At 35.4% G+C, this 25,545-nt stretch overlaps 1 protein-coding gene across 9 annotated transcripts in view; it reads right to left on the reverse strand.

Moving 5' to 3' along the window:
- Window positions 1-217: 217 nt before the first annotated feature.
- The window catches only part of LOC119774917 (calcium-activated potassium channel subunit alpha-1-like), a 137,626-nt gene continuing 112,298 nt past the window's right edge, over window positions 218-25,545 (reverse strand). For 6 of the 9 annotated variants that reach the window (XM_038272661.1, XM_038272656.1, XM_038272662.1 and 3 more), the window contains 11 exons: window positions 22,293-22,416; window positions 21,783-22,007; window positions 19,255-19,447; window positions 17,387-17,500; window positions 17,110-17,202; window positions 16,072-16,202; window positions 12,960-13,154; window positions 11,259-11,377; window positions 9,910-10,131; window positions 6,110-6,138; window positions 218-989 (listed from right to left, as the gene is read on the reverse strand). In XM_038272661.1, the coding sequence (XP_038128589.1) occupies window positions 838-989; window positions 6,110-6,138; window positions 9,910-10,131; window positions 11,259-11,377; window positions 12,960-13,154; window positions 16,072-16,202; window positions 17,110-17,202; window positions 17,387-17,500; window positions 19,255-19,447; window positions 21,783-22,007; window positions 22,293-22,416 (1,597 nt within the window). In that variant the 3' untranslated portion in view covers window positions 218-837. The remainder of the gene's footprint in view (window positions 990-6,109; window positions 6,139-9,909; window positions 10,132-11,258; window positions 11,378-12,959; window positions 13,155-16,071; window positions 16,203-17,109; window positions 17,203-17,386; window positions 17,501-19,254; window positions 19,448-21,782; window positions 22,008-22,292; window positions 22,417-25,545) is intronic. The other 3 variants (XM_038272659.1, XM_038272664.1, XM_038272658.1) reach the window with 1 other exon arrangement.

Below are 25,545 nucleotides of genomic sequence, written 5' to 3' on the forward strand. Positions count from 1 at the left end.
TTCTCTTATTAGAAACTAGCCACTCATATGAAGGTACATTGTTAGTGCTTTCTTTTTAGACAAAATTTTGGATGTATTAGATGGCTCCTCACCAGAAGGTTTGATGTTTCTACCAACCATTTACCAGGAAACTAAATATATATAAAACTATTTAATTCTTTTCAACTGAGAGTAGCATTTGGGGGAGTATCAGCCTACACTGTTGCCCCCTAAAGGCTGAACTGAAATAAAAAAAAAAAATCCTTAAATTGCAAAGCTGTCCCTGTTACCTTTGGGCTGATTGGATTCATTTACCTATTCATAGTTTTACCCACATTTGGGCACTACTCTTTGCCTTCCAGAGTTTCAGCCCCTGTTGTAAATGGAGTGCAACATCAGTCCTCATGTCACTGTGGTGGTGGATGAGTGAGGGGGTTACAGCTGGATGCAAAATACACACACAAACTGTACAGAATATGTCAACCAGACTAGGTGACTCAAATGCAGTAGCAGTAGTTGTTGATGTACAGCTTTAAAGGCAATTCTTAAAACTATAGTCCTTCATCCACCTCTGGTTCCTCAAGTGATCCCAGTTCCTCAAAAAGGAATAAACAAGCAAACAAAAAAACAGTCATGGAGTCTGATCACTGCTGTGCAAAGGGAAAGTTGAGTAGGGATCAGGATTGTCTTAATGGTTTTAATTAAGCTCAGATGTTACATTGCTGCAACAATGTAGGAAGGAAAGCAGTTGTTAGTTTGATAGTATGTGTTTACAGGAGATCCAGGTCCGCACTGACATCCAATCAAAAAGTCGTCCTGGAGGTCCATTTGTCCAGATGTCAGGATGGGGTCTGGAGCTCAGCATTCATCCCCAGCTTCTCTGATGGGTGGGATCAAGCTACTGGTGGATTTATTGAGACCAACAGGGTTGACTGTGTGAGTATTCAGAAGATTGATCTGTATGGTTCTCAGGTGGGTATTCTGTGGCTCATCTGTAAACCGTGTCTTTTCTAGGAAAAGAAACAAAATCATACAGAGATAAAAAGGGAGGGGGGGGGGGGACATCAGATTGTTAATATTTCACAAAGATGTTTGGATTTCAGTAAAGTCATTAAGCTGCTTTGGAAGTTTTAACATGCACACGGGCGAAGAATTTAACTTTTAAAATCTGCTTAATGTAAGGATCTAGCCGAGGAGTCTGTAGCTCGAGAGCCACATGTGTTTGTAAAGGTTAAATTATAATTTATCCACATAATTCATATAGCAGAAAACTAGTTTAATTTTCTAGGCTTTAAATAGTTATAATATCAGTATGACGACTTTTGCTAATATTACTTTGTAGCAGTAGGAATTCTAAATACATGTATTAGTAATCTTGTAATCTCTTAAAGCAATCGTTTTGGGAACAATATTAAAGAATTCCAATTATTTTTTTAAATATATATTGGTCAATGTTGCTTTTATGACTTCAATTAGGCCTAGATTAAAAGCTTCTATAGAAATGCTCTAGTTAGAAATATATATATATATAGCTTTTAATAATGCACCCAAGTTCATTGCTTAAGCAGTTTTTTAGAGTATGTTCCAAAAGTACACCTTAATAGATGATAATTTAAAATTATTTCAATAACTCAGGTCAAAAGATTAAATTATAGTACACAAAGGGTTAATTTTTCTGTCAGTTCTCACAGGTTATGTAAACCCCAAATGTATTTTCTCAAATATTTATGTTTTCCATAATATAATGTAGACATGAACTACTGTACAACATATGCACTCAGGTATTTGTTGGGGCTCCGTTCACCAGATGAGCAGCAGATGACAAAGCCCCACAGATCTTCACAGACTGTAGAAACTACATGTTCTTAAAGTACTGATTGGTTTGGCCTCAAAACCTTCTACAGGCTTAAATTATGCCTCGTGCCATTTTTCTTCTCATACATGTTTCCTCCTTGCTAACCTTCTATACATTTGTCTGGAAACTGTTCTGTGAATAACCATCTTTCCCGGTCATTTCCTAATCATTTGTAGTTCATCTTCCTTTTATTGAAAACCATAACATGGTTATATCATTCCTGTCTCACTTTATTCATTTACATTCATAAATAAACATGTTCAGAAAAATAGGAAATCTGTAGGCATGATCACTAGAATTAACAGGAATTAATTATTAAAACATATTGAATCTTTATTGCGTCTGAATTTCAAATTTTGAAGTGAACTCTAGAAATAAATTCACTTTTCAATTATCAAACTAATATTGCCTTTAAACTCTCAGCAGACATCCTCTCAACATCATAATACATTTACTTGATTACTGTACTTAAGTACGTTTTATTAGTATATTAGTAGTACTTATAACTTTCACTCAACCACGTTTAGAGGAAGCTGCTAGTTACTTGTTCCTTTTGGCTCAGCTTAGCTTTTTAATCCGCTGTTGCTGTTTTTCTTTACTAAAATGCAATTTCAACATGCAAGATAGAAGCCCTTAGGACTGAATTTGGAAACCACTGTTTTAGAGATTTAATGACATTCCACAAATGTGAGAAATTTAGAGCAGATATAGTTTGTTGTTTATGTGATAGTGGCGTGGGATGTAGGAGTTTGCCCTGAAATCGAAGGATTGATGGTTTAAGCCCCGACTCCGACTTTCAGTGTCGTTGTGTCCTTTGGCAAGACACTTCACCTGCATTGTCTACTGAAGGTAGTCAGAGGGCCTGGTGGCGCCAGTGTACGGCAGCCCCGCTTCTGTCAGTGAGCCCCAGGGCAGCTGTGGCTACAATGTAGCTTGCCACATCAGTGTTTGAGTGTGTGCGTGAATAGGTGAATGAATGTAGTGTAAAGTGCTTTGGTCAAGTCTCCTGACTTGAATAAAGGCGCTATATAAGTACATGGTATTTACCATTTACCATTTACATTTTATTAAGGAGTTAGTTGTTGCCATGTGGCCAAGTTATTGAGTAGGATGAGTTCTCAAATCAGAGTTTCAGTTTCTTTGTGTTGATAGATTCAACCTTAAACCTTTCTTCCATAGCAAACATACAAGGAGAATCAAGACACTAATGTTTTTTATTTTTGTTTTTTTGGTTTGTTTTTAATAAATTAATATTTTTGTGCCAATTTAATGCTGAAGTTCTTTACAGGTGGTGTAGAATTTGAACATCAGGTGGTTTCCTAAAGTTACACGGTTCTTTAAAATTAGACAGAAATGTACTGATATTAAAAAATTTGATTTTTACTTTTGAATACTTAAGTATTTTAAAAAGATAGTACTTAAATACTTTACCTTGAATAGATTATTTACTGAGTAACTTCTACTTGTAGTTGAGTAAAATTTTACTATAAGTATCAATTCTTTTACTCAAGTACTACGGTTGAGTACTTCGTCTACCGCTGCTCAGCATGATGCAGATCTGTTTTCAGATATCCATGCTGGAATCTGATATAAGAAACCTTTTTTTTGTGAAATAGAATAACAAATAACAAATAACAATTGTATGACTGTTGAGACAGTCATGGGAAAACCTTGGTGCTAATTACTCCTCCATAGAGTTTAACGTCAACATATGCCAAATGAGCTTAAATTCAAAATCCTTCATTGATCATTACAGCAAGTGTGAGCGATTGCATAAAGCAGGAGTTTTGACAGTTTTCAGGCAGGGTAGGTAGCTAACACAATGCCAATGAGAAGAGAGGTTAGTAGTACCCACAGAGAAGCTATAGATGCAACCATAAATCTATAAAGGACTGTTTGAACAATTTGAAGCTCATTATACAGTGAACAGGAGGATTATTCACATAACGTGAGACAAAAACTGTTTTAAATATTTCTGAAAGTCTGAATTTACCCATTTGAAGACCAGAGAAATTAACATCAGACCCCAAAATTCAGAGTTGGTCGTTCTATGATAAAGCCATTGACAGCAAGAGCAGGCTATACTTACTGTAAGGTTGCCTGGATTTCTGGCATTAAAGTGTCATGTTTGTTGAACTAAAAAGACATTATATAATCTCAAAGCACATATAACTGTCAAGCACAGTAATGGACAAGGGATGAGCTGGGCTTCATTTGCACCTTGAAGTGTTGGACATTTGCTGTTTGCTGCTCTGTTAAAGATGACTGCTGAAATCAAGCACATTGAAGTCCTTAAGCTGATCCCAAGCGCATCAGCAATAGCACCGTAAAATAACCCAACTGGAATAGTGTAGAAGGACCTCAAGAGAGTTGTTTATAAATTAATGAGAATCCTCAATTAAATGGCAAAATGCTTTAAAAAGAACCAGAAAAGCTTTGCCATTGGAAATATTACAACAAAAATTACACTTTTAGTAATTCCTGCTAGATGTTCAATTACTTTCAGATAACTAAATAAACAGTTATGAAAGAGTTATTTTTCCCAGGACTCTGTACTTACAGTAATATTGTGTTAGAGAGGAGCAGCAGGCTTTTGGATCAATGTAGAGGATCTTTTTTCTTTTCAATTTTTTTCCAAATGAAGAGACTAGCTTAACAGAATTTATTTTGATTGCCATATAGGTGCATTTAAAGAAATTGGGATATCACAGAAAAATCTATAATAATTGTAGTATTTAAAAACTAATGTAGATTTATTACACACAAAGGTTTTTAAGGAATTGCATTTTACAATTTATGATGCTGGTGAAGATTTTTAGTCACCCAGGTCATAGTCATTACAAAAAGTAAAAAAAAAAAAAAAATCCATTTTACTTTCTTTCCATTTTGCTTCCCATCCAGCTTTTTCAATTCAAAATGTCAGGAATAGCATTGAGTTCGAGGCTATATGCAGTAGCCCAAACAAGGCCTTGTTTTTGTTTAGAAAACATGCAAATTGAAACGGACGAACGGTTCCACTCCTTTGGACTGGGGGTGTTTTGGCTTCTTTTCTTAGCCTGTAAAGGTATGGGGCTAATAAAATTTAATACATAAGCTTTAATTTTTCAATTTTAACTAGGGATGACTGGGGATGGTTGCAACACTTGTTTGTTTTTTCCCCCCCAACTACTCAAAGATTGATTGGGCAAACTCCAACTATTAATTTAAATATCAAACTTACATCTGTCTGCTAATTTTCTATATATGATATATGAAAACATAGAGCAGACTTTTCCCATTATGAACTAAAAAAGAAAAGTCAACTGTTGCAAATGACCCCATCTCTAAGATTGTTGCAACACCACTTATGAACAATTTCTATTTGTCATAAACCTATTTAGCCAGTTGTGGCTTATCTCCTCCAGCTTTGCAATCTGTATGCGCCCAGGACTGCAGCCACATTTCCCTGGACCTTTGGGGAGGTTACAGAAATTGTCACAATTGTTCCAAAGCAGGTAGCTTTGACAGAACAGCATAAGCTGGTTAGACACTCAGATTGTAGCAAATGCTAACCATATAACTGACGAAAACTGAACAATCACATGTCACTAAGTTTTGATTAATTCATACAAATAAATAGGCAGGACAGTGCAAAGAAAATACACGACATTACAAAAATGTACTGTCACACCTCAAAAACTCATCTTTTCCAATAAATATACAAGATTATCTTCACCTTTTTTTCCCCCCCGGTGGTTAGGGGGAGGGTCCAACTGGACCTTTGCATTATCAGTTTCATCAATATTGTTTCTAATTAGAAAAAAAAAATACTTCTAATTGCTTCTAATTAATTCTAAATACTTCTAATTAATGTTTTCTAATTGGAGAAAAAAATACCCATCCTTTGTTGCAGCGGTCCCCAGTCTACCCTACTGAAATAAATGTGAGTTTTAAGATATTTTCATTCATTAAGATACACCAGTTTGATTGGTTGGTTGGTAGGCATGCGTTTTCATTATTACTTAGTAGCAAAGTTATAGTGGTACACTTCATTTACATGTAAGCGCAAATATGTTTTGAATGATACACCATCAAACATCACATGTAATAATGCAAAGGGAATCAGGATTAAACCATTTACTTGCAATCACAAACTCCACAATAAATGTGAGATGTGCTGCATGTGTCATAGTAACCATGCACTCCTAATGCAGATTTAGTGGGCAAAATGTCAACAGTAACACGATTGTGCTCAGTGAATTATTGAACATCATGCAGAATCATTTATCTCCATACCTTGGCCAGCTCTATTGATCCTTGTTGCACTTCAGGAAAAGAAAGTAATAGACTATATGTAAATATAATATATTGTATGACATTGATATAAAGAATTTTATAATTTTTGCAACAAAAAGCAAAATGTTCATGTTAGAAGATTAAGGTTTACTTTTATCAAGCATCCAGCTAAAAAAGCTGGAATGAAACCCAATGTAGCACTTAGATAATATAGATATTACTCCACATCTACAGTACTTAGTAGATGAAGTAAGATAAAAGAAAGATTTATCAGTATTCTTCTAAAAGGAGAAATTGAAAAGAATAGATGATTTTTAAGTTCCAAACTATAACATGAGATAAAAGGTTGTAGGTTTGGATGTGTAGGAAGAACAAAGGCAAAGCTCAAATAGAGACAGCTCGAAAACCAGTATTGCTGTCTACATTGCACTCATCATTACCAACAGAGAGGAAGATGACCAAAAAACACAGATTTGTTTTTAAACTAACACCTTCTCGCTTGACTAAAATAAGGAGCTACTCAGGAAGATAAATCAAATTCTGGTACTTCAGAGTATAAGAGAAAATATAAAATACAAATATAAAAAAGATCACAAAATTAATAAGGAATTTTTTTACAATGGGTACTGCATTGTAAGAAAATGAAGAACTTCCATTGACAATATCCACATTTTGCTTTATTTTTGTCCTGATCTCCAAACAGCACATTTTCATTGTTAGGGATCAAAGAAATTACTAGTGTAAGAGTAGCAATACTCTCACAAAAATATAAGTTACGGTAAGTAAAAGTTAAAACTTCTATTAGTTCTCTTTTTTCTAAAAGTTACTCAAGTAAATTTACCTAGTTAATACTCATCTCTGACCAAAACGACACATTCTCAAAATTCTCTTGAACCTTTATATATTGAAAAAACAGATAACACTGCTGCTCATGACTTTGTTGCTTCTGCATTTATCATTTTATGTTTTTTATTCTGTTGTGTGTTATGAAATATGCTTTTTTCCTTTGTTTAAAGCATTTTATTTTTATTTTTTGTGTTTCTTTCCCTCTGAGGTAGACATACCTCAAAAAACAAGAAAACTTTAGCATCCTTTATTCTTTCCTTTATATAGTTTTAATTAAAATCCTTTCACATTTTTATTCTAAATGTGTAATTATTATGTTAAATATTATGTTTCAAGAGCCTGATTAGTTTTAATGCCTCAGAGTGAACCCGCACCTCCCACCCTTGGTGTCCTTCATGTGTGATGTGCAGGTACTGCTAGCAAACCGCTAACTAGAGTACTCAAAAATTGTACTTTAATAGGAGCAGCACTACTTCATCATATGTTTACTCAAGTAATTACTCAAGTAAGAGTAAAAAAGTATTTGGTAAAAATGCTACTCAAGTTCTGATAAACTCATCTACTGACTTGTAATGTAAATACTTTTTAATTGTCCCGAAAAGGGGAAAATAAATCTCTGCAGCCCTTTGCAGCCCTCTGCTGCCCTTGGGGAGCAGTGGGCTGCCACTGTGCGGCACCTGGGGAGCAGTCTGGGGTTAAGTGTGGCAGTCTGTTTGAGTGTGTACTTATGATGTAAAATTAAACAAAATATTAAATAATATGCAAATCCCGCTGTTTCAACGAATAAGATATAACATATAACATACAGTGATTACACAATACAACATTTAGGTGGGATGAACACTTTCAAACACATTTTTTAAATGATAAAAGTTACTAAATAAATAGTTACAGTATGTAAGAATATGTTAAATGACAGTATTGTTTTTACTGTATTTTAACAGCAGGATCAGCAGATGGAAAATAATTAAACCAGTAAACTTTGAGTAGTGAATATTTGTCTAGAACAAGCAAATACAATGGATGGAGTAGCCAGGAATTTTATACTACAAAGAGTAATGATACTTTATCATATTTTTACTCAAGTAAAAGTAAAAAGTACAACTCTGTAAAACTACTCCTAAAAGCATTTTTGTTTTCAATATAATAGAATAGAAAACCCCTTTATTGTCCCACAATGGGAAAATTCTGGTGTTTACAGTGTTATGATAATTATCATTGATGATGTGTGCCTGTTGTGTGTAAGAACTGATGTTTCCACAATAGTTAATCTAATTAAGACAGTTCTTCTGTTTGGATATAAAGTTATAGTCTTCATTCTGCACGTAGCAAAGATTTGGAAATGGAATGAGAGCGGTGTTCTTCAGCTAAGAACAAAGTGTTATATTTTGATAAGGCTGGAGCCATGGATGTCTACTCAACTGCTAACGTGTATGATGTAAAATATGATGATGTGGCAGACTGGAGATGTATAAAGTGCATTTTTAACTGTTAATCGGGGACACTTCCTGAGATGTGAGCCCGGAGGTGAGCAGCTGCCAGCAAAACGATTATAGCAGCAAACGATACTAGAAAAAATGTGAAAAGGTTACTAAAGTAAATGTAACTATTAACAACCTACCTCTGATATAAATTTATACCACACTTTTAGTTGTAATTTTGGCTTATCTCATAAAGTCCCAGCAAAACAGATCTTAGTTTGAGGCTGCAATTTGACAAACTATTGCAACACCCAGGAGTCGAGTTTTCAGGTTAAAGAAGATTTTATGAGCTAAGTTGTGGATGTCTTAGAAGTGCAATGATAGAATAAATCACTGCGGATATCTTGTCTCTTTTTAAATTCATTGACTCCAGACCTTCCTTTATTTTGGGCAAGAAGTGAAAAGCCCAATAAATCTTTTTTACTTCTGGTACTTGCCTTTGTAAGTGAAGTCAGTGCATTTACAACTTTGAAAAAAAAAAAAAACATAAAAAATAAACACTAAAATCTTGACATAGCTTTATTAACAACAAATTCTACTTTAAAGTAGTTGACACAATTAATATTTCAGAGTTTCAGGTTTGATTTCATGAAGATTTGACAATTTCATGGAAATAAGGAGGTATTATGGGGAAAAAAGCTATACAATATTTTTAGACAATATATAGATTTTTAAGACATGTCATTTTAAAGTGCAATTCAAGTACAATGAAGTTCCTTTTAAAATAGAAGTAAAACAAAAGTATGTTTTTGTTTACGATAAGACGTGATAGATATAAGAAACGAGAAAAGGTTGTGATTGAAAATTTAACTCTTAAAAGCTGCACAAAAGCTAAGTGGCTTAAGATGCAGAAACTGCAGGTTCAATGTCTGCATAATGGAAAATGAGAAAAATAACATTTATTAGACAAAATGCTCTGCTGACAACATGCCTAAATTTGACCAAATTAGAAAAAATGACATCGTCTCAAACTGAAAAAAATAAGCTTTACAGCAGCTGCCTTTATAGGCAGATAGGATCACTACATACTCTATGCCATTTCACAAAGACATTATTTCTTTTGCAAAAAAAATTTAGATAAAATGTAATTGAAAAATTATTATTTTGAAAAGCAGAAAGCATGTGACATAAAGAATGAATACAATCAATTTACACACAAATGAGTGTAAATGGATCAGAAAAAATCTGATGGGGAAAAAAATCCAATGAAAATCTCGTAGTGCATGAAGAAATCAAGAAATACAGCTTGTTTCTAACTTTGACCGTGTAACAAGCCACTTCAATTCATAAGAAAATTACAAACACACAAAAGTACTTCATACAAGAGATGCATACATACACATTCAAACGGACATACAAACCGGATGTAATTTCCTGTCTTTCTGAGGCTTGACGGAGGACACACAGGACAACACTGACTGCAGGCACTGATCACAGACATGGACAGGCGGACGGCTTTAGAGGGGAACATACTTTTGTTTGTCTCGTGAGTCCCTGCTTTTGACTCTGTTGGCGCGGTTGGTGGTTTGAATCGAGTGGACGGAGGAGCTCTTTTTGCTCGAAGAGTGCGAGGAGTGGGAAGAGTGGGAGAGACTGGTCCGTGATTGGCCGGCATTATGGTCAAACTGCATCAGGCAGAATATGAGGTCCGAGGGCACAAGCTCAAATGCGTACGGAGGATTGGTGATGACGTACCTGGAGAAGAAATTGACCAGATGTGAGGACAGATGTGAGGTGTGTTACAACCACAAATTTCTGTGTATTTCTATTGGGTTTTATCCAACACCAATGTACACACCGTTGTGAACTGAAAGAAAAAATAGATTTTTTTTTTTTTTATTTCTTACAAATAAAAATCTGAAAGGAGTAGCTTTGTAATGTATTTATAATAAACCCCTTGGACTCTGATTCCCTTCAACATAATGTCTATAATCTCTAACAGCTTCTGCAGCTCTTAAAGGGACATCTTATTCACTTACAAAACATGGCCCCTCTGTAAATGAAAGCCATTATTGAATAAAAACCAAGAATGTTAATACCTCTATATCTCATAACAAACCCATATAGACCATTATAAAATATGATAGAGGTAGCATCAAGTTTTGGGATTGCTTTTATTTACCAGCAACATAATTAGCTACTTTAGTTAAAAGTTCAGTGTAACATGGATGGAGCTATATACTGTATGGGCGCTACTGAATGACAACCTTTAAGAGGCCTCAAAAGATTAAGACTGAAACAGTTCATCTTCCAGCAGGGTGTTTATAAAACAACATTTACCCAAATGTTTCAGATCAGAGGATATTCCTGTATTAGTCTGGTCCAATTTTTTTTTTGTTAAGTATCTGAGGCAAAACTTGAAAACTGCTGTTCACAAGTGCTTCATCAAATGTTTACTCAAGTAAAAGCAAAAAGAAGCCTTTAAAGAAATTAGTAAGCTTGATCTACTAAAAAAACAAGATATTTAAAGAAAAAAAAAATACAGTTTCTGGTAAAGATTTACCCAAAAAGATCTGAAGCAAAATGTGTTCTACAGAGATACTTACCGGTAGTCTAAATATACATTTATTCCACATTTCCAAGATTATATATTTGTATAAAACCTTTATCATCTTTTATTATTTTACATCCACGTCTTTTTTCTCCTTTGGGCAGAGAAACATAAAATCCCAATAAAATGTAGTGGAGTTTCTTGTAATAAAAAAGTGAAAAATGTATCTAAAATATTTAATGTTTCTGCAAGAGTTCAGTTAAAATTATGAAAACAAATTGTTTCTCTCTTCTTAATCTGAAAGGTCATTAAAGCTTTGGTGGCTACTCACCGTTTGGTACACTGATTTTGTGTGTTTAGATGTGCATCTCGTAAGCGATAGATCCCAAAGCATAACATATTGTACGTTTTCAAGGCTTTACAGAACAGGTCCCCATAACAGCCGCCATCCTGCAAGACAACGATAACATAAAGAAACAAAAGATTTAAGCAAAGAGAAAAATACCCTCCTGTCCTTTTATGCATTAAAATGTAATTTTGTTAAATTTTTAAGTTTGTTTTGAAGTTTTTATGAATTCACCTGCAAATATCTTGAAAGCAGAGCAGCGCTAACCGTCTGCTTGAAGAGTTATATAAAGGAAACAGTTTATGAACAAGTACCAAATTATTTTTTTTTTTTTTGCTAAAACTCTGGATCAAAGTTTCTGTTGAGCATACTGTAATAGAAAGAAACTCATACCATGCTCTGTATGAGGGATTGCTGCACCATAAAAGAATCAGCACCATTGCCTGTGCAATGCTGTTCCAGGCAACAGTTAGACACTAGTGACGTGCCAACCTGCTGTATCAAAATAGGGGTGTGCCAGAGCAAAGTCTACTGTGACCTCCAATGCAAATGTCTGTTCTGGTCAGATCAGACTGGTAGTGGTGGATTAAGAAAAAAATTGTTAAGGTGCCCAAACAGAAACCAGTTCAGGATCAGTCTATACTACTTCAGTATTTTCCAAAGAAATCACTGAAGATAGCTGCACTTGCTAACATATCAAATGACATATTATTTAATTTATGTTCTCTAAACTGATCATTTATAGTTCTGCATAATATACATAATATTCAGTTGATTGATTAGCTGTTCTTTAATAGGACAGAAGAATCCTAGATAACTGGTTGAAATACATGATCTTCTGTTCTTCCCCAAAATACACAAAAATTATTTCTGAAAAACCCCCCACAAATTTTGTATTTGTCACCATATTGTTATTGTTGCTATACTGATGTGAATAATTAACTATAATATTTTTGTTGTCAGTTTAGGATTGATATACGAACAATGAGAATTTTGAATTAGTAACATGTAAACAGAAATTAGGAAATTCCACTTGAGAGTCTCACTGCTGCCACTCTGTATTATAGGGAACTGCTTGTTCTGGATTTGATGAATTATGTCATCATGAGAACAAGAAATCACCTGGTGAGTGGCCACAGATTGGCCACCCCTTAGCTCCGCCCCTGGAGGCTAATTAAGCTATTTACCATTAAATAAATCACTTAAGTTAAAACCTGAAAAAGAGAGTAGAAAGTATCTTGTTTTCAAGGCTATGGGATTTGTGCTGCAGCACACATGTTTTTTCTTCCAACCTTGTAACCTTGTATCAGTGCATTTAATTAAATTTCTACCCAAAGACCAAAAATGAGTTATTAGAGCATTTTTCAGCATGATAATAAGACCAAAAATATGACAAAATCAACACAATACTGGTTCAAAAGACACAAAATCAACGTGTCCTTGCAAAACTCAGCCTTAATGTACAAAATCCTGTTAAAGATTAGGATCCCGAACAATTAATGACATTTGAAGTGTTGCAACCATGTAATGTAGCAGCATAAATATCAAATCTGTACCTGGGTTACTCTTCAGTGTTGGGGGCACCATGTCACAACTGACCCTCTAAGCCTTCCACTGAAGGCTGGATGTGTAATATAAGCAGATAAAGATGGCCTTCACCCCAGAGTGACAGGACCGTTCACTTACCCCGAGGTCAGCAAAGGGCCCATCATATAGGGCCAGCTGTGCCACACGACACCTGTCCCTGTTTGCCAGGGTCTGTGGAGTGCTGTAGCCACCACGTAATGCATTCTCCTCAGCCAGCAAACCCTCAAGCTCTGGAGTGGCACCACCTGTTACCAACGTCCGGATCAAGGTGAGGATATTATCATTGAAGTATGTCTGCAGGGATAAAGAAAGAAGATGGGGTGAATTCACAACTGAACCTTGTCAAGATTGTCTACATCTTGTCTTTGGGAAAGTCTAAGATAATCACTTAGAAAACATCCCTTTCTTTATTCCAGGTATTGCAGTTGTTCCCCTTCCAGTAAATTCTAGTTATTGGTTAGTTGATTTTAACAAGGGGAAATGTCTGCCCTTTTCTCCGCAGTGCAGTCCCTCATCTCCCCACGCTTCTACTACGAAGTGACAACTCCCTCGGCTCCTGACAGCACTATTGACTAAGATGATGGATGAGGGCTGTCCATTAGGTTGCATTACCTTTGTCTACACTGGAGCACACTTGAAGGCAGCTTTGTCCTAACCCCACTCAAAATGAAAGGCAGACAAATGAAGCCATCAAACTCAGTGGAAGTTCCAACCTTCTCATTTATCGTTTTAACTGGGATACTTTTATCTTTAGGTAAAATGGAGGAACCCCACTATCTCTTCTAATAAGAAATCAGATGTGCCTTTTCAAATCACATCATAACCTGTGGGTTTTAAATCCCATGTTCTAAAGTCCAATGGTTTCTAGATGAGGTCAAAGGTCAGGAAGAATAAGTCATCAGGAAACCCCTTTTATTAGTAAAGAAATTGCATTTTATGCCCATGATTGTTGCTGTATCACCATAAACAGCTTACATTTTAAGACTTTTACTAAATATTGACTTACGTATTATTTTAACATTGTTAAAGGAGAAAAAACAAAAACAAAAAAAAGGTTGGTAGTTTTCATTCAAGCAGCATTTATGAATCCTTGTAATGAAGAACAGCTACATTATAAATCCTCTGTCTCGTCTGGAAAAACAAAGGATTTGACAAAGTACTTAAAACCCAAGGGGAGAATTTGAGGTGTTTAGCATACATATTTTCAATGTTCCAAAAAATTCTCATAAATGCATTTTGAATAATCTTAAACCTGAGGGAGTCTTGCCTTTTCCCAAAAAAACCTCACACTGGAAAACAGCTTCTAAGAGTCAGTTAGAAAAGCTACTAACCACTTGCCTACCTTTGTAGATCTGCTAGCACACTACCTTTGTGAAGTAAAGAAAAAAAAAAACACAAATAAATTGGAGGAATAGATTTTAAATGTATTTTTCCATCGCCACATCCTAAAGCATGAAGAACAAATATTTGGATATTTTTTATTCATTTGTTCCTTTAATGTCATCATATTGTGTGTGGTTAAAGTCAGATGTAAAATAGATCAAATATGTGGGGAAAGAAGCCTTTTCTCTCTGAAATTGTTAATGTTGCAAAATACAGAAATGGTTGAATCCATCTGTTTCATATTCAATAAATTTAACATTGCAGTTATTATCAGTTAAATATGACAATTATCGGTTTAAAGCAAATGAAGATATGAAGTTTAATTCCTTTAAAGAGGAGTATCCACCAAGAAGCAATTTTTGCTCCAAATTGAGATTTACACTTAGAGCTAAAACTCGCACATGATCTGGATCACATGCAAATTAATTTTTATGAATTGTTCCTTGGCATGAGGCACAACTCTGGTAAATAAAAAAAACTGCTCCATAAAATTTGTTCATAAGTTTGATACTGCTAACAAACAAGAACGTTCCCTTTTGTTTTGTTTTTGTCTTTGGTAAAATACCTCTGGACTTTTTTGAGTCCAATGCTGAGGCTGTCAAATCTCACTGCTGCCACCCTCTGGTTTAGTGGGGAACTGCAAGTCCAGCCAAATATCCCTATCTCACAATTTTAGAGAATATTTTAAAGATTCCTTTATACAGATTTTGACTTTGATCATCACCAAAATTTGACGGATTGTCCCTTGGCGTGAGGGACACATCTGATAAAAATCGCATTAGAATTTGTCCACAAATTAAAGTTACAATGACAGGAAAAATCTCCTAAGAACATAACATCCTGTTGGGAGGTAAAAATTATCCAAATTTGCTGAGAAAGCAAATAATTATAAAGGTTTCTGAATAATGGCACAACATGTTTTGGAAAGAACCTTTATACAGGTAGAGTTTAGCAAGATGCTGGGCTAATATATGACTACCTGATAATTTGGCTGCTAAAACATTCTCTTTGTTATTTCTATACACTGAGTAAATTTAAGTTGTACACCTGCTTTATAGACCAGAGAGTATGCCCTTAACCAGTGTTAAAACTATTTGAAACACGAGCCACAATTATAATAATTATAATTTCTTTTTTTTTTTTTTTACAAAAGTTTGAAAAGGCGTTAACTTTCTTGATCTGCTCAGGAAACTTTTAATTACTCCATCCATTCATGCAAAACTTATGCAGTACAATAAATAGTAATTTTCCAGGAATAGGTATCCATACATGTAACTCCATGTAGATCCAAAACATAAAAAGAAAAACAAGAAACGAGAAAAAAACCTTTGTTTTTTTTTTAAACATTGCATATTTGTATATCGCATATTATGTTGGAAGTAAAAGAAGTGTCAAATTTGCTCATTGCATGCAATCACATACAATCAATGGCGGGGCCAAAAATGGCCCCTGCCCCATAGTTTGGAGACCCCTGCTCTAAATCTTGCACTGGCTCAAATCTGTACCATTTGGCTGTCATTTAAACCAGAATGACAACAGGTTACACAGACAGAGAAACAGGGAGCTTTAGTGAGAACGACATTATTGTGTTTTCTACTGTCAAAATTAGGTTGAATTTCACTTTGATTTGAAAAAATGACATTTGTTTTAACAATGAAATACTTAGAAATTACAAATTGCTGCCATTTTCCAGTTTTAAAATTCAAGTTCCCTGTTCAAATTACCTTTTTGTAAATTCTTTACTGCAGTTTTGCTACTAATCTGTATCATATAGTCACTTTTATCGCCTTTAAACAGTTTTGTTTTTTCTTTTTTTTTTGTGACTTACCGCACTCATTAAGGAGTCAAGCACACTGACTGCAAATGCTGTCCCACATGCAAAAGGCTGAGTGAGGTATAACTCTGTGTCTGGATCGTCGTCATCGTCTTGGTCCAGAAACTGAACGTTTGAGTCATTAACTGTTAGGAGGGTGGAAAAGAAAATGACGAATTATTCATATTCTGTTTGATTGCTTGCCTTACAATAAACAGAGATCTTATATAAAGGTTTTAGGCTTAAAAAGACGTGGGTCAAGCATGTCCTTGAGTTGCATTAAAGGGAAGGCAAAAAGCAGAGTGATTGTGCAAAACAGGCAGTAGTTGCAGATATGTATTAGGAATATTCTTATGTTTCAATTAAATGTTTTTTTCTAAATTTATTAAAAAATTTAACTTGAATAAGTCTGTGTTTGATATTTATACACAGCCATACCACAGCATGCATATTCTCAAAGTTTGAGGCCAAAATTCAAAGCCCTCCTTTAGGTCAGTATCAGTAAAACCAATATGCCATTGTTTGTCTTGTAAATCCAAGACAGAACTTCCAATTACTCCTACTCGCATGTCAGGTCAAATAAAAGTAAGCGGTTGCCCCAGAACCTTCTTTAAAGACGTCCTTGAGCACAAAAGAACACATGCAGTGGCTGGATGAAAGTAATGATGTAAAAATTTAGTCGGAAAACTGCTCCCTCTGTGAGGACAGAAAAAAATGCGAGTCTTATGGACAGAGCTGGGATGAAAGAACGGCACGGGCCAGAGAATGTGATCCCGAAGAAGATGCAACAAAAACAGCCACAAGGACTTCTAAAGGGATCAAAGACCCTGTAATCCTTGGAAAAAAATAAAAGGGAGCTATTTCACTTAGAGATGGGGGGGTCAGGGAGCAAAACAAGACAGGCAATTTCAACCAGAACCAAAACTCTGCTCAAAGTGATGCCATGGAAATGGACTGGGCTTCTTGTGCAGCAAAGAGAAATCAAAAGAAAAAAGCTGATATGGAGGCAGCAGCAGTTGCAACACTGCAGTACAGGACGGAGGCGCTTCTTACCCAGCTCAGTTATCATTTGTATGCTGGTCCCACTGCTTTTATCCTGACTGAATGAAATCACAGGCACTTTTTTGCCTTGCTTTGCTAATGGTGCTGGACAGGTGTTGAGGGAAAAACAGTTACTGGCACAAGTCAAACACAAACACATTTTAAGGACTGTTAACCAATCATTAACCAGTTAGCAAACATTGGTTATTTATTTTTCAGTAGTACTGTACAGAAACATGTGGTTATAGAGCTACCATGCCATTCATTAAAAATTCAGCAGCAATCATACCAAGCTCTGTTATGATAGGAATATTTCCTCCAGTTGTAACGGAGGTCTGCCGCACTAATCCGTGGACCGGGCTGTTCTCAGGAGAGGATCGGTCCATCCCAGGAGGCGTGAAGCCTTAATAACAACACAAAGAACAGGAAACAGATCTATTAATGGAGCATTTGGCGCTAATATACATCAGTGTATACAATGAGGTAGTATCAGTAGAAATACTACAATGTTTTTTGTTTTTATAACCAATTCCCTGCCTTGAAAGTAATATTGTAGCATGACAAGAGAATGCATTTTATCACAGCAACACTTTTCAGTGCATTGGTAGTTAAAGATCAGTGTAAAGTAAAACAGGCTCAATCTAAGTAATGAAATCTGTTGAAATGCAAATCTTATGCAACTTTAATCAACCTTGTATGCAGACTTGGCTTTATTTGTGCTCTGAATGTTTGTTTCCCTCAGAAAAATGCAGGTTTTAGAGTCTATAATCCAGTTAGCATTTACTCAACCAGTTTAATCAGACAATATTGGCAATAATGGAATAATCATGATTAATCTGATTAAACATTTCATCCCTATTGAAAGGCTGTCATCTATTTTTGGTTTAGACTTTGCTTTTTTAAATACATGACGGACAATATGAACCAATAAAGTATTTAAATTTTTTTTTTTTGCAATCAAAGCAATAATTTAAAACTACTTTTAATTATCTTCCTACTTTTATCCTTCGAGCCTACTCTTCCATAAACCTATCACCAAACTATAACGCCTATATCCCGAGTAAAACCTGGTTAATTGCTTTACAGATTCAACATGGTTTAAGTTTTTCTCAACAGCCTATCTTTGTGATGCTGTTTGTTCACCAGCATCTTCTATCTTTTCACTAATATAAGCTGCTGTACTCATTACTAACACATGAAGTTATTTATTAAAGTAAAACTGGCTAATATGATATGCGCTCTGAACGAAAAATACATAAAACCATGTATCATTTCCTTTCACTTTACATTCATGTGCAACTTTGTAATGGGCTATCCTATAATATCCTAATAAATTAAATGAAGTTTGTGGCAGTAATATGACAAATTATCACAAAATCAAACAGCACAGTATAAATCCTGTAAACTAAGTGCAGTGTAGCTGTATTCATGTAAGGGACCAATATTAGTCCATATATAATATATGTGGTATAGTTCATTTTGTTCCCCTTAGACTGTGTGCCCGCAGAGCCAGAATAAAACATGTACATTGAGGAGCCATGAAATAGAAAACAAATGATGCAAGATTGAATTCAGATTGACTTGACATTTCATGGTTTCCTCAGACTGACAAGTAAGCACATTAAATCAGTGATGTTATATGTATAATACATGGCCGATATTTTGACATCCATCACTTACTGCTGACTAAGGCAAATGTGAGGTTATACATGCAGTAGACGGATAAGGAAATTGTCAGGTTTATTTTTTTCTATTAAGGTCAAAAGGTTTCTAAAAGCATTTTTCCTAAAGCTAAACAATGCCTACATTATGGGGGATACTACGCAAATGCTCTGGGGGTCTTTTTTTTCTTTAGAAACCCCTAAGATGTAATATTAATGTGTTAAATATATATTGTGTATAAAGCAGCCCTAGTAACTGAAAAATAAAACTGTAAATGTCAGGCAAAGGTTTCTGTGGCAGTGATGTGCATGTTGCCACCACTGAGGTTTGTGAGGTAACCGGTTGTTACAGTAACCTGAGGAAGAGTCAGTAAGGTTTACTGTCAAACGCAGCGACAACAGGTCAGCCATGCAGCGTGCAGTGAGCAAATATTTTCTGTGCCGGGGCCCTGTCCCTCCCAGGCGAGACACTGAACTATGATAGGGCACTCCTTACCTTGAGAATTGGCCTGCAGGACCCCGATGCTGTCATCAAACAGCATGGATTTGATGTTAAGTGACGCCAGGATGCACTCTTTGTCCTGCAGTGATGCATCGTCAATATTGTTCTGATTGGCTGACAGGATGACACACATGTCGCAGAGGTTGATGTTGACAGCCCTCAGATCAGCCCTGCTCAATGGTGTGCCCTTTAAGAAGGAGAGATTAATATTTGTTACTTAAATAATGTGATATGACAGATAGAATTCTCAAATTAGACTTTTCTCAAAAAATATCTTCCAATAATGTTATAAGGTGGTAGTATGGTGAGCCAATTTAGACTGTGTTGATATTTATATATTTTCATTATCCTATCCTGAATATTCATCCTTGTCAACTGGGAAATGACAAATTTAGATGCCTAATATCTGACTCATATTAAGATAACCTTTTGTTCTATACAATGAAATAGTAATATGTTACCTGTTTGTCTGTTTCATTTTAAATATGAACATATACACCAGATAGCTCTAATATACAATTTCAAATGAATAAATAAACAACTGTAAATGCTTGAAATTTCATAATTAATTTGCCTAATAACTAATAACAGCATTATTGCAAATAACTAATAAGAAAATTCACTTAGAGTTTGAAAATTTGACATATGCTAAAATAAATATATACGGTAATAAAAATATATAATAAAATGAAAAATACTTTCAGAGGTTGATGATTTTGTTGATGGGGTTGCTAGTTCTCTGCATACTGCCTAAGAAAACTCAACTCTTTTGAAAAAGAAAAACTTAAAAAATTGAAAGCTGGCTCCTTGGTTTAATGCAGAGCTGTGCACTCTGAAGCAAAATGCTAGGAAACTGGAGAGAAAAAATAGTTTACCGCTGTATAAGAGGACTCTTTACAAAGCAAGGGCAGTATATTTCTCCTCATTATTAGAGAAGAATAAGAATAATCCTAGCTATCTTTTTAATAGTTGTCAACCTCACCCACAGCCATAGCTCTGTTGAACCATCCCACCTGTTCTTAGCAGTAATGATTTTATAAGAATCTTTTTAAATAAGGTTAATGTTTTTAAAAATAAGACCATTAGCACTCCTCTAACTATGATTCGTTTGGTAGGACATATCCCAGTAGGCAGTGCAAGGATTTGGGTCAAAACTGTCTGTCATTTAGAACTTTTTATATCATTACCCTGAAAAAAAATCTTTTTAAAGAAATGCAAACTCCACTCACAATGCTACCCCCACATTTTCCTGTCAAAAAAGTGTTTGTGAACCAAGCCATACTTTTGGAATTTCATCCATCCATCTTAAATAACTTTTCCTTCTAAAAAGGTCTGTGAATCCTTTTGGGAAGGGTGTTAAAAAACAAAGTTAAGGGTTTGGGTTAGGTGGTGGGTCCCCTCCATGCAGTAAGAAGGGAGACTGGTTGGTGTGGTCCAACTAAAGAGGGATCACACTTTAACCTTACGGAGAAACAGAGTTTAGCTGATTGTAGAACCACGGCTTCAAGAGGAGATTGCTGACTGCCTCCTACAGGTCCACAAAGCATGTTAGGCAAACTCCCATTAAACCACAGCAAAAACCACACCGCTCCTGCTGAAGCCAAGGTTGTACATTCCGCTATGGTTCTCGACAGGAAAAAGAAGGCATGCCTTCTTTAGGAAGGTTCATGTCTCAAGTGGCGAAGTTCAAGTATTTTGGGGTCCTGTTTACGAGTAAGGAGAGAATGGACCAGAGATTGGGGCAACTCTCACTACAATGCAGATGCTGCACGAGTTTGTTGTAATGAAGAGAATTTACCGGTCTGTCTGTGTTCCAATCCTCACCTGTGGTCATTGAATTTGGATTCATGATCAAAAGAATGAGATACAGGATACAGGTGGCCAAAATTAACTTTCTTCGCAGGGTTGCCCGGCAGTCCCTTAGAAATAGGGTGAGGAGTTTGGTCATCTGAGTAAGGCTCATAGTAGAGCTATTTCTCCTCCCCATTAAAAGGAGTATACTCATACTGTAGACGCCTCCCTCGGGAGGTATTCCAGGCACATTTGACCTGTCAGAAACTAAGGCAACGGCCCGATGCCTGCTAGAGGTGGTGTTTGGGGAGAGGAAGGTCTGGGAGTCTCTGCTGAGACTGCTTCCCTGCAACTCATTCCCAGATGAGTGATAGACACCAAGTAGAATTAATGGTTTCTAACATATATTAAACTTATTCTTGCTGTCCTCTGAATAAAGGTGAATATTGCAAAACGACAAAATGTCATCCATATGTCTAAAATTTGCTTTTAAACAGGATGTAATATATCTTTATATTGAAAAAGGAAGTTTTATGCACTTTTAATTCTCTTCAAGCACCATCATTTTATTAAAAACTTATTTCAAGGAAAAATTTCAGTATTTGAAAGAATCTCCAATGATTTTCTGGCCTAAATATTTGTGAAGTATTACAGCAAGCATGTTAATAAGAACAAAATACATCTTTATATTGTAAATGACCAAGCAAACGCAGAATTTTGACAATATTTACCGGCAGGATGGACACTTTTGGGAAGTTGTGTAGTGTTTCCCACTCCCGTTTCAGATATTCAAGGGATCCCACAAACACGATGTGCTTCAACTCGTGGTAGTGGAAGTTGCTTGCTCTCAGGGGCATCACAAAGTTTCGGAGACCAATCAGTGCCGATTTTACATCCCCAAAGATGCACACAACCACATGTCCGCTCAGAACAGTCATAGCTGCTTCGCTGCGAGTCTTAAAGGGAACAAAAAGAGTTGGGAAAATGTTATACGTGACACAGTCATGACACATATTTCTCATTAATGCTGGATGTTTGTTCTTTTTACAAAAACTTCTCCACATGTATTAGTGCAGGAACTTTACAGGACCTGTGTATACTGTAGCAAATAACATGTCGAAAAGCCCGTTACAGACAATTTAAGTGACTAGTCAAACTTTGATGGTGCTTTATAACACCAATCTTTCATAGGGTAGAATTCAGGACAAAAGATGTGTTTTAAAGGAAGTTGCAGGACCCACCAGGATAACCTTCTCAATGTCTTTAGATGGGCACCAGTGAAACATCCCCGTGGAGTCGTATTTTTTTATGTTCTCATCCATGGTCTCGCCCTGCTCATTGCCTGGGATAAGGAGCGGGTCGTGTCTAATTGAAGCAGAAGGTTAGAGGGACCAAAACATCAAGAGATTAATACCATGAGAGGGTTTAGATTTAAGGCCACAGTTATTTCAAATAAAAAATGAAAATAAAATACATCAGTTGTACTTGAAATAGATTGCATTTTCTAGTTATCCCTGCTCTGCATTCATTGCTGTCAAAGGCCATCTGCAGACATGTCAACAAAACTGCCCTGTCATCAAGCAGAGTGACATCAGCAGCAGCAACCACGCGGAAGGAGACGGCAGCAACAAAACCAAGATGACTGGCATGAGCAAGGAGATGCAATTACGCCCCCTTACTGCATAACGCTTCAGAAGAAAGTAAGCTGCATGGTAAAAGCTTTAACAGACCAGATTTTAAATATTTCAGCAATTTGCCGAACCGCATTTGCTTTCCAAACTGAGGAGTATTAATGTTTAAACAGACCATGAGGGCTATATGAAGAAACTTCCCAGAGCAAGGTGGTTTAGTTTCAATCTATGTTCTACACTGGCTGCAGGTCTATGGGCATGGAAAACATGTGGTTGGACTACACTTGTTTTGATTGATGAAAAAAAGAAACAAGGTGACTACCTTCACTAAATCTTTGATTTTCCTAACATGTTATTTAAAATATTCAAATGATTCTTCATAAAAAGGCCCTTTCAGTAATAATGTTTTTGGCCACGTCTTTGGGAGAGCAAAAAAAAAAGTATCTTTGACCATTTCTCTTGTTTCTTTATACAACCTTTGTCAATAGCATTGTGTAAAGTGAACAATTTTAAGTGAATTCCACCTTGTTATGAAATAAAACAATGTTTCAACATCCCCCACTATACTGGTGAAGATTTTCAGTCGTCCAGGTCATTGTCATTTCAAAAAAGTAAACAAAAAAACAACCCTACTATAGTACATCCCCTACTACTTTTGCCATCAGTGATGTTTAAAAATTTGTAACATGTTAAGATAGTTGTTATAATATTGTAAGCTATTTCTATTTTTTTAAGCTTTTCTTCGTAAGATTATGCTACAATAAAAGATACTCCTAATGTTTGAAAAGTTGAGTTAGTTTTTTTCCACTTGTAACTGATGCTATACTATAGTAGCTAACTAGTACCATGATATCTTTAAAGGTATTGTGGAGAATTTTTTAAAAGACACTCCTCCACTTTAAAAAAACAAAAATGCACACGCAACAGCATGCACCAGCCCATTTCTCCTTGTGCACGCCCTGCTTAAAACGTACTGTTCTCATAGCTCATACAAGCTTACTACATCCACATACAGAGGGGACTATATAGTGGACTTTGTAGCAAACTCAGTTAACTGACTGTTTGGACAGATAATCAATGATGATCCACCGAAAATAAAAGATCGTCCTCTATACCTTTAAGGTCCTGCGAAAACCCTTCTATCTTATCCAGGTGAACATTAGCCTTTCATTTCAGGATACCTACAGAAACCATGTCCTGTCAAAGTTGCTCACATTACAGATCTATGAGATAGATTTATGTTGTCAGATTCAGACCAATGCTAAATTTATGTTTAAAAAAATTCAGACAGCAGCCCTCTGTCTTTACTGTACTAAAACCTTTAAAACACTTCAAGTGACATATCCATAAAAGGAGCATGTCTTAAATCCAAGTGAGTGCACTAAAAGAATGCCATCTAAAATAACATGTTAAGTATGTATGAAAGTGTCAGCTGAAACCAGCATCCCTCAGGCTGTGAGAGACTGAAGCCAAAAAACTTGCTTTGGGCTCATATACCCCGAGGCAAGAGCTAGATGTCCTTTCTGCAGCAGATGTAGCTGGGGAAGGAAAGATATTTTCTGTCACTAGCTACCACTCAGTCAGTTAGTTTTCAATTTGACAATGCACTAAGAATTTATGAGTGGAAAAATGCAGTACTTTTAGAAAGAGCCAATAATTGTCTCATATTATATATTATAGATATAGCATCGTAATGATAACATATTGTTTGCACATGATACGTTCAGATACTTTTTTAGCATATGCCACAAAGTTATGAAATACACGACTTTCTTAATTTAAGGTTACATAATTTTAATGTTGATGTTAATTGATCTATGTCCCAATATCTCTTTACACTCTTTCTAAACAGATACTTCTATTGAAATGAGACTTATGTTGTCTTTGTCATGCAGGCAATTAATATATTTTCATCAATTTATCACTGCATGATAGAGGCTTTTATCAGATTTTCTTTAAATGCACCCGAGGCCTTTAAAATGGATCCAGAGGCTAATAAGTAGGTATTGTTGTCTGCCCAATATCACAGTTTAGAGAGGGCATAAAAGAAAAATACATTCCTGTTAAAACCAAACATATTTGTAGTAAAAGCACAAAATATTCACAGATGCTACACTATTATACCTCGTGAACTTCATTTCAAAAATGCTTGATTATTGCATTTGCCCATTTTCAAAAATTTATTTTTGCAAGGTCAAGTTTTAGCCTCCTCATCTGAGCAAAGTCTACTTTTTAACGGTTCTTCAAGGCTTTTCAGTGCAAATCTAATTGTTCTATATTTTACAAGCTAAAGGAAAAGTTAGTTTTTCACAAATAAGCATGTATCTGAGTAGAAGAGCTAGCAAAAAAAGAAAATTGAAAAGCTACTGATATCAAATTTATATGACATGTTAAATACTCATGTCTGAATACCTTTACAATATTTATATTTCCAAAAAGGCCAAGCTTGAAGCAATTTGTTGTGGTTTATATTAACTCTATTTATATGTAGTGGTTGACATTTATACTTTTATTGTTGGAAAATTGAAAATCACAGAGCGCTTTTAAGTATTAGGGAGCATTAGGTTGTTTTTCTCCATGTTTAAATAATTAAACATGGAGAAATGTATGGAAAAACTTTACAATAATAAAGTAAACAATATCAAACAACTAGTTAGAATTGCTCCTAAACGTACCATACTTTACCCTAGAAAATATAGTTAACAGGTTAATTTAATCCAGTTCAAGTTAAAATTGTACAACAATATATGGCTCCCGTATTTAAACCGCCAAAGGATTATATAAAGTTGTAGTGTTACACTTCATTATTTATTTTCTTCATAATAATAATAATCATTACTATTATTTTTTTATATTTCTAGGG

The sequence above is a fragment of the Cyprinodon tularosa genome, unplaced genomic scaffold, assembly GCF_016077235.1.
Source record: "Cyprinodon tularosa strain WSP-4 unplaced genomic scaffold, ASM1607723v1 ctg84, whole genome shotgun sequence".
In the NCBI taxonomy this organism is placed as follows: Eukaryota; Metazoa; Chordata; class Actinopteri; order Cyprinodontiformes; family Cyprinodontidae; genus Cyprinodon; species Cyprinodon tularosa.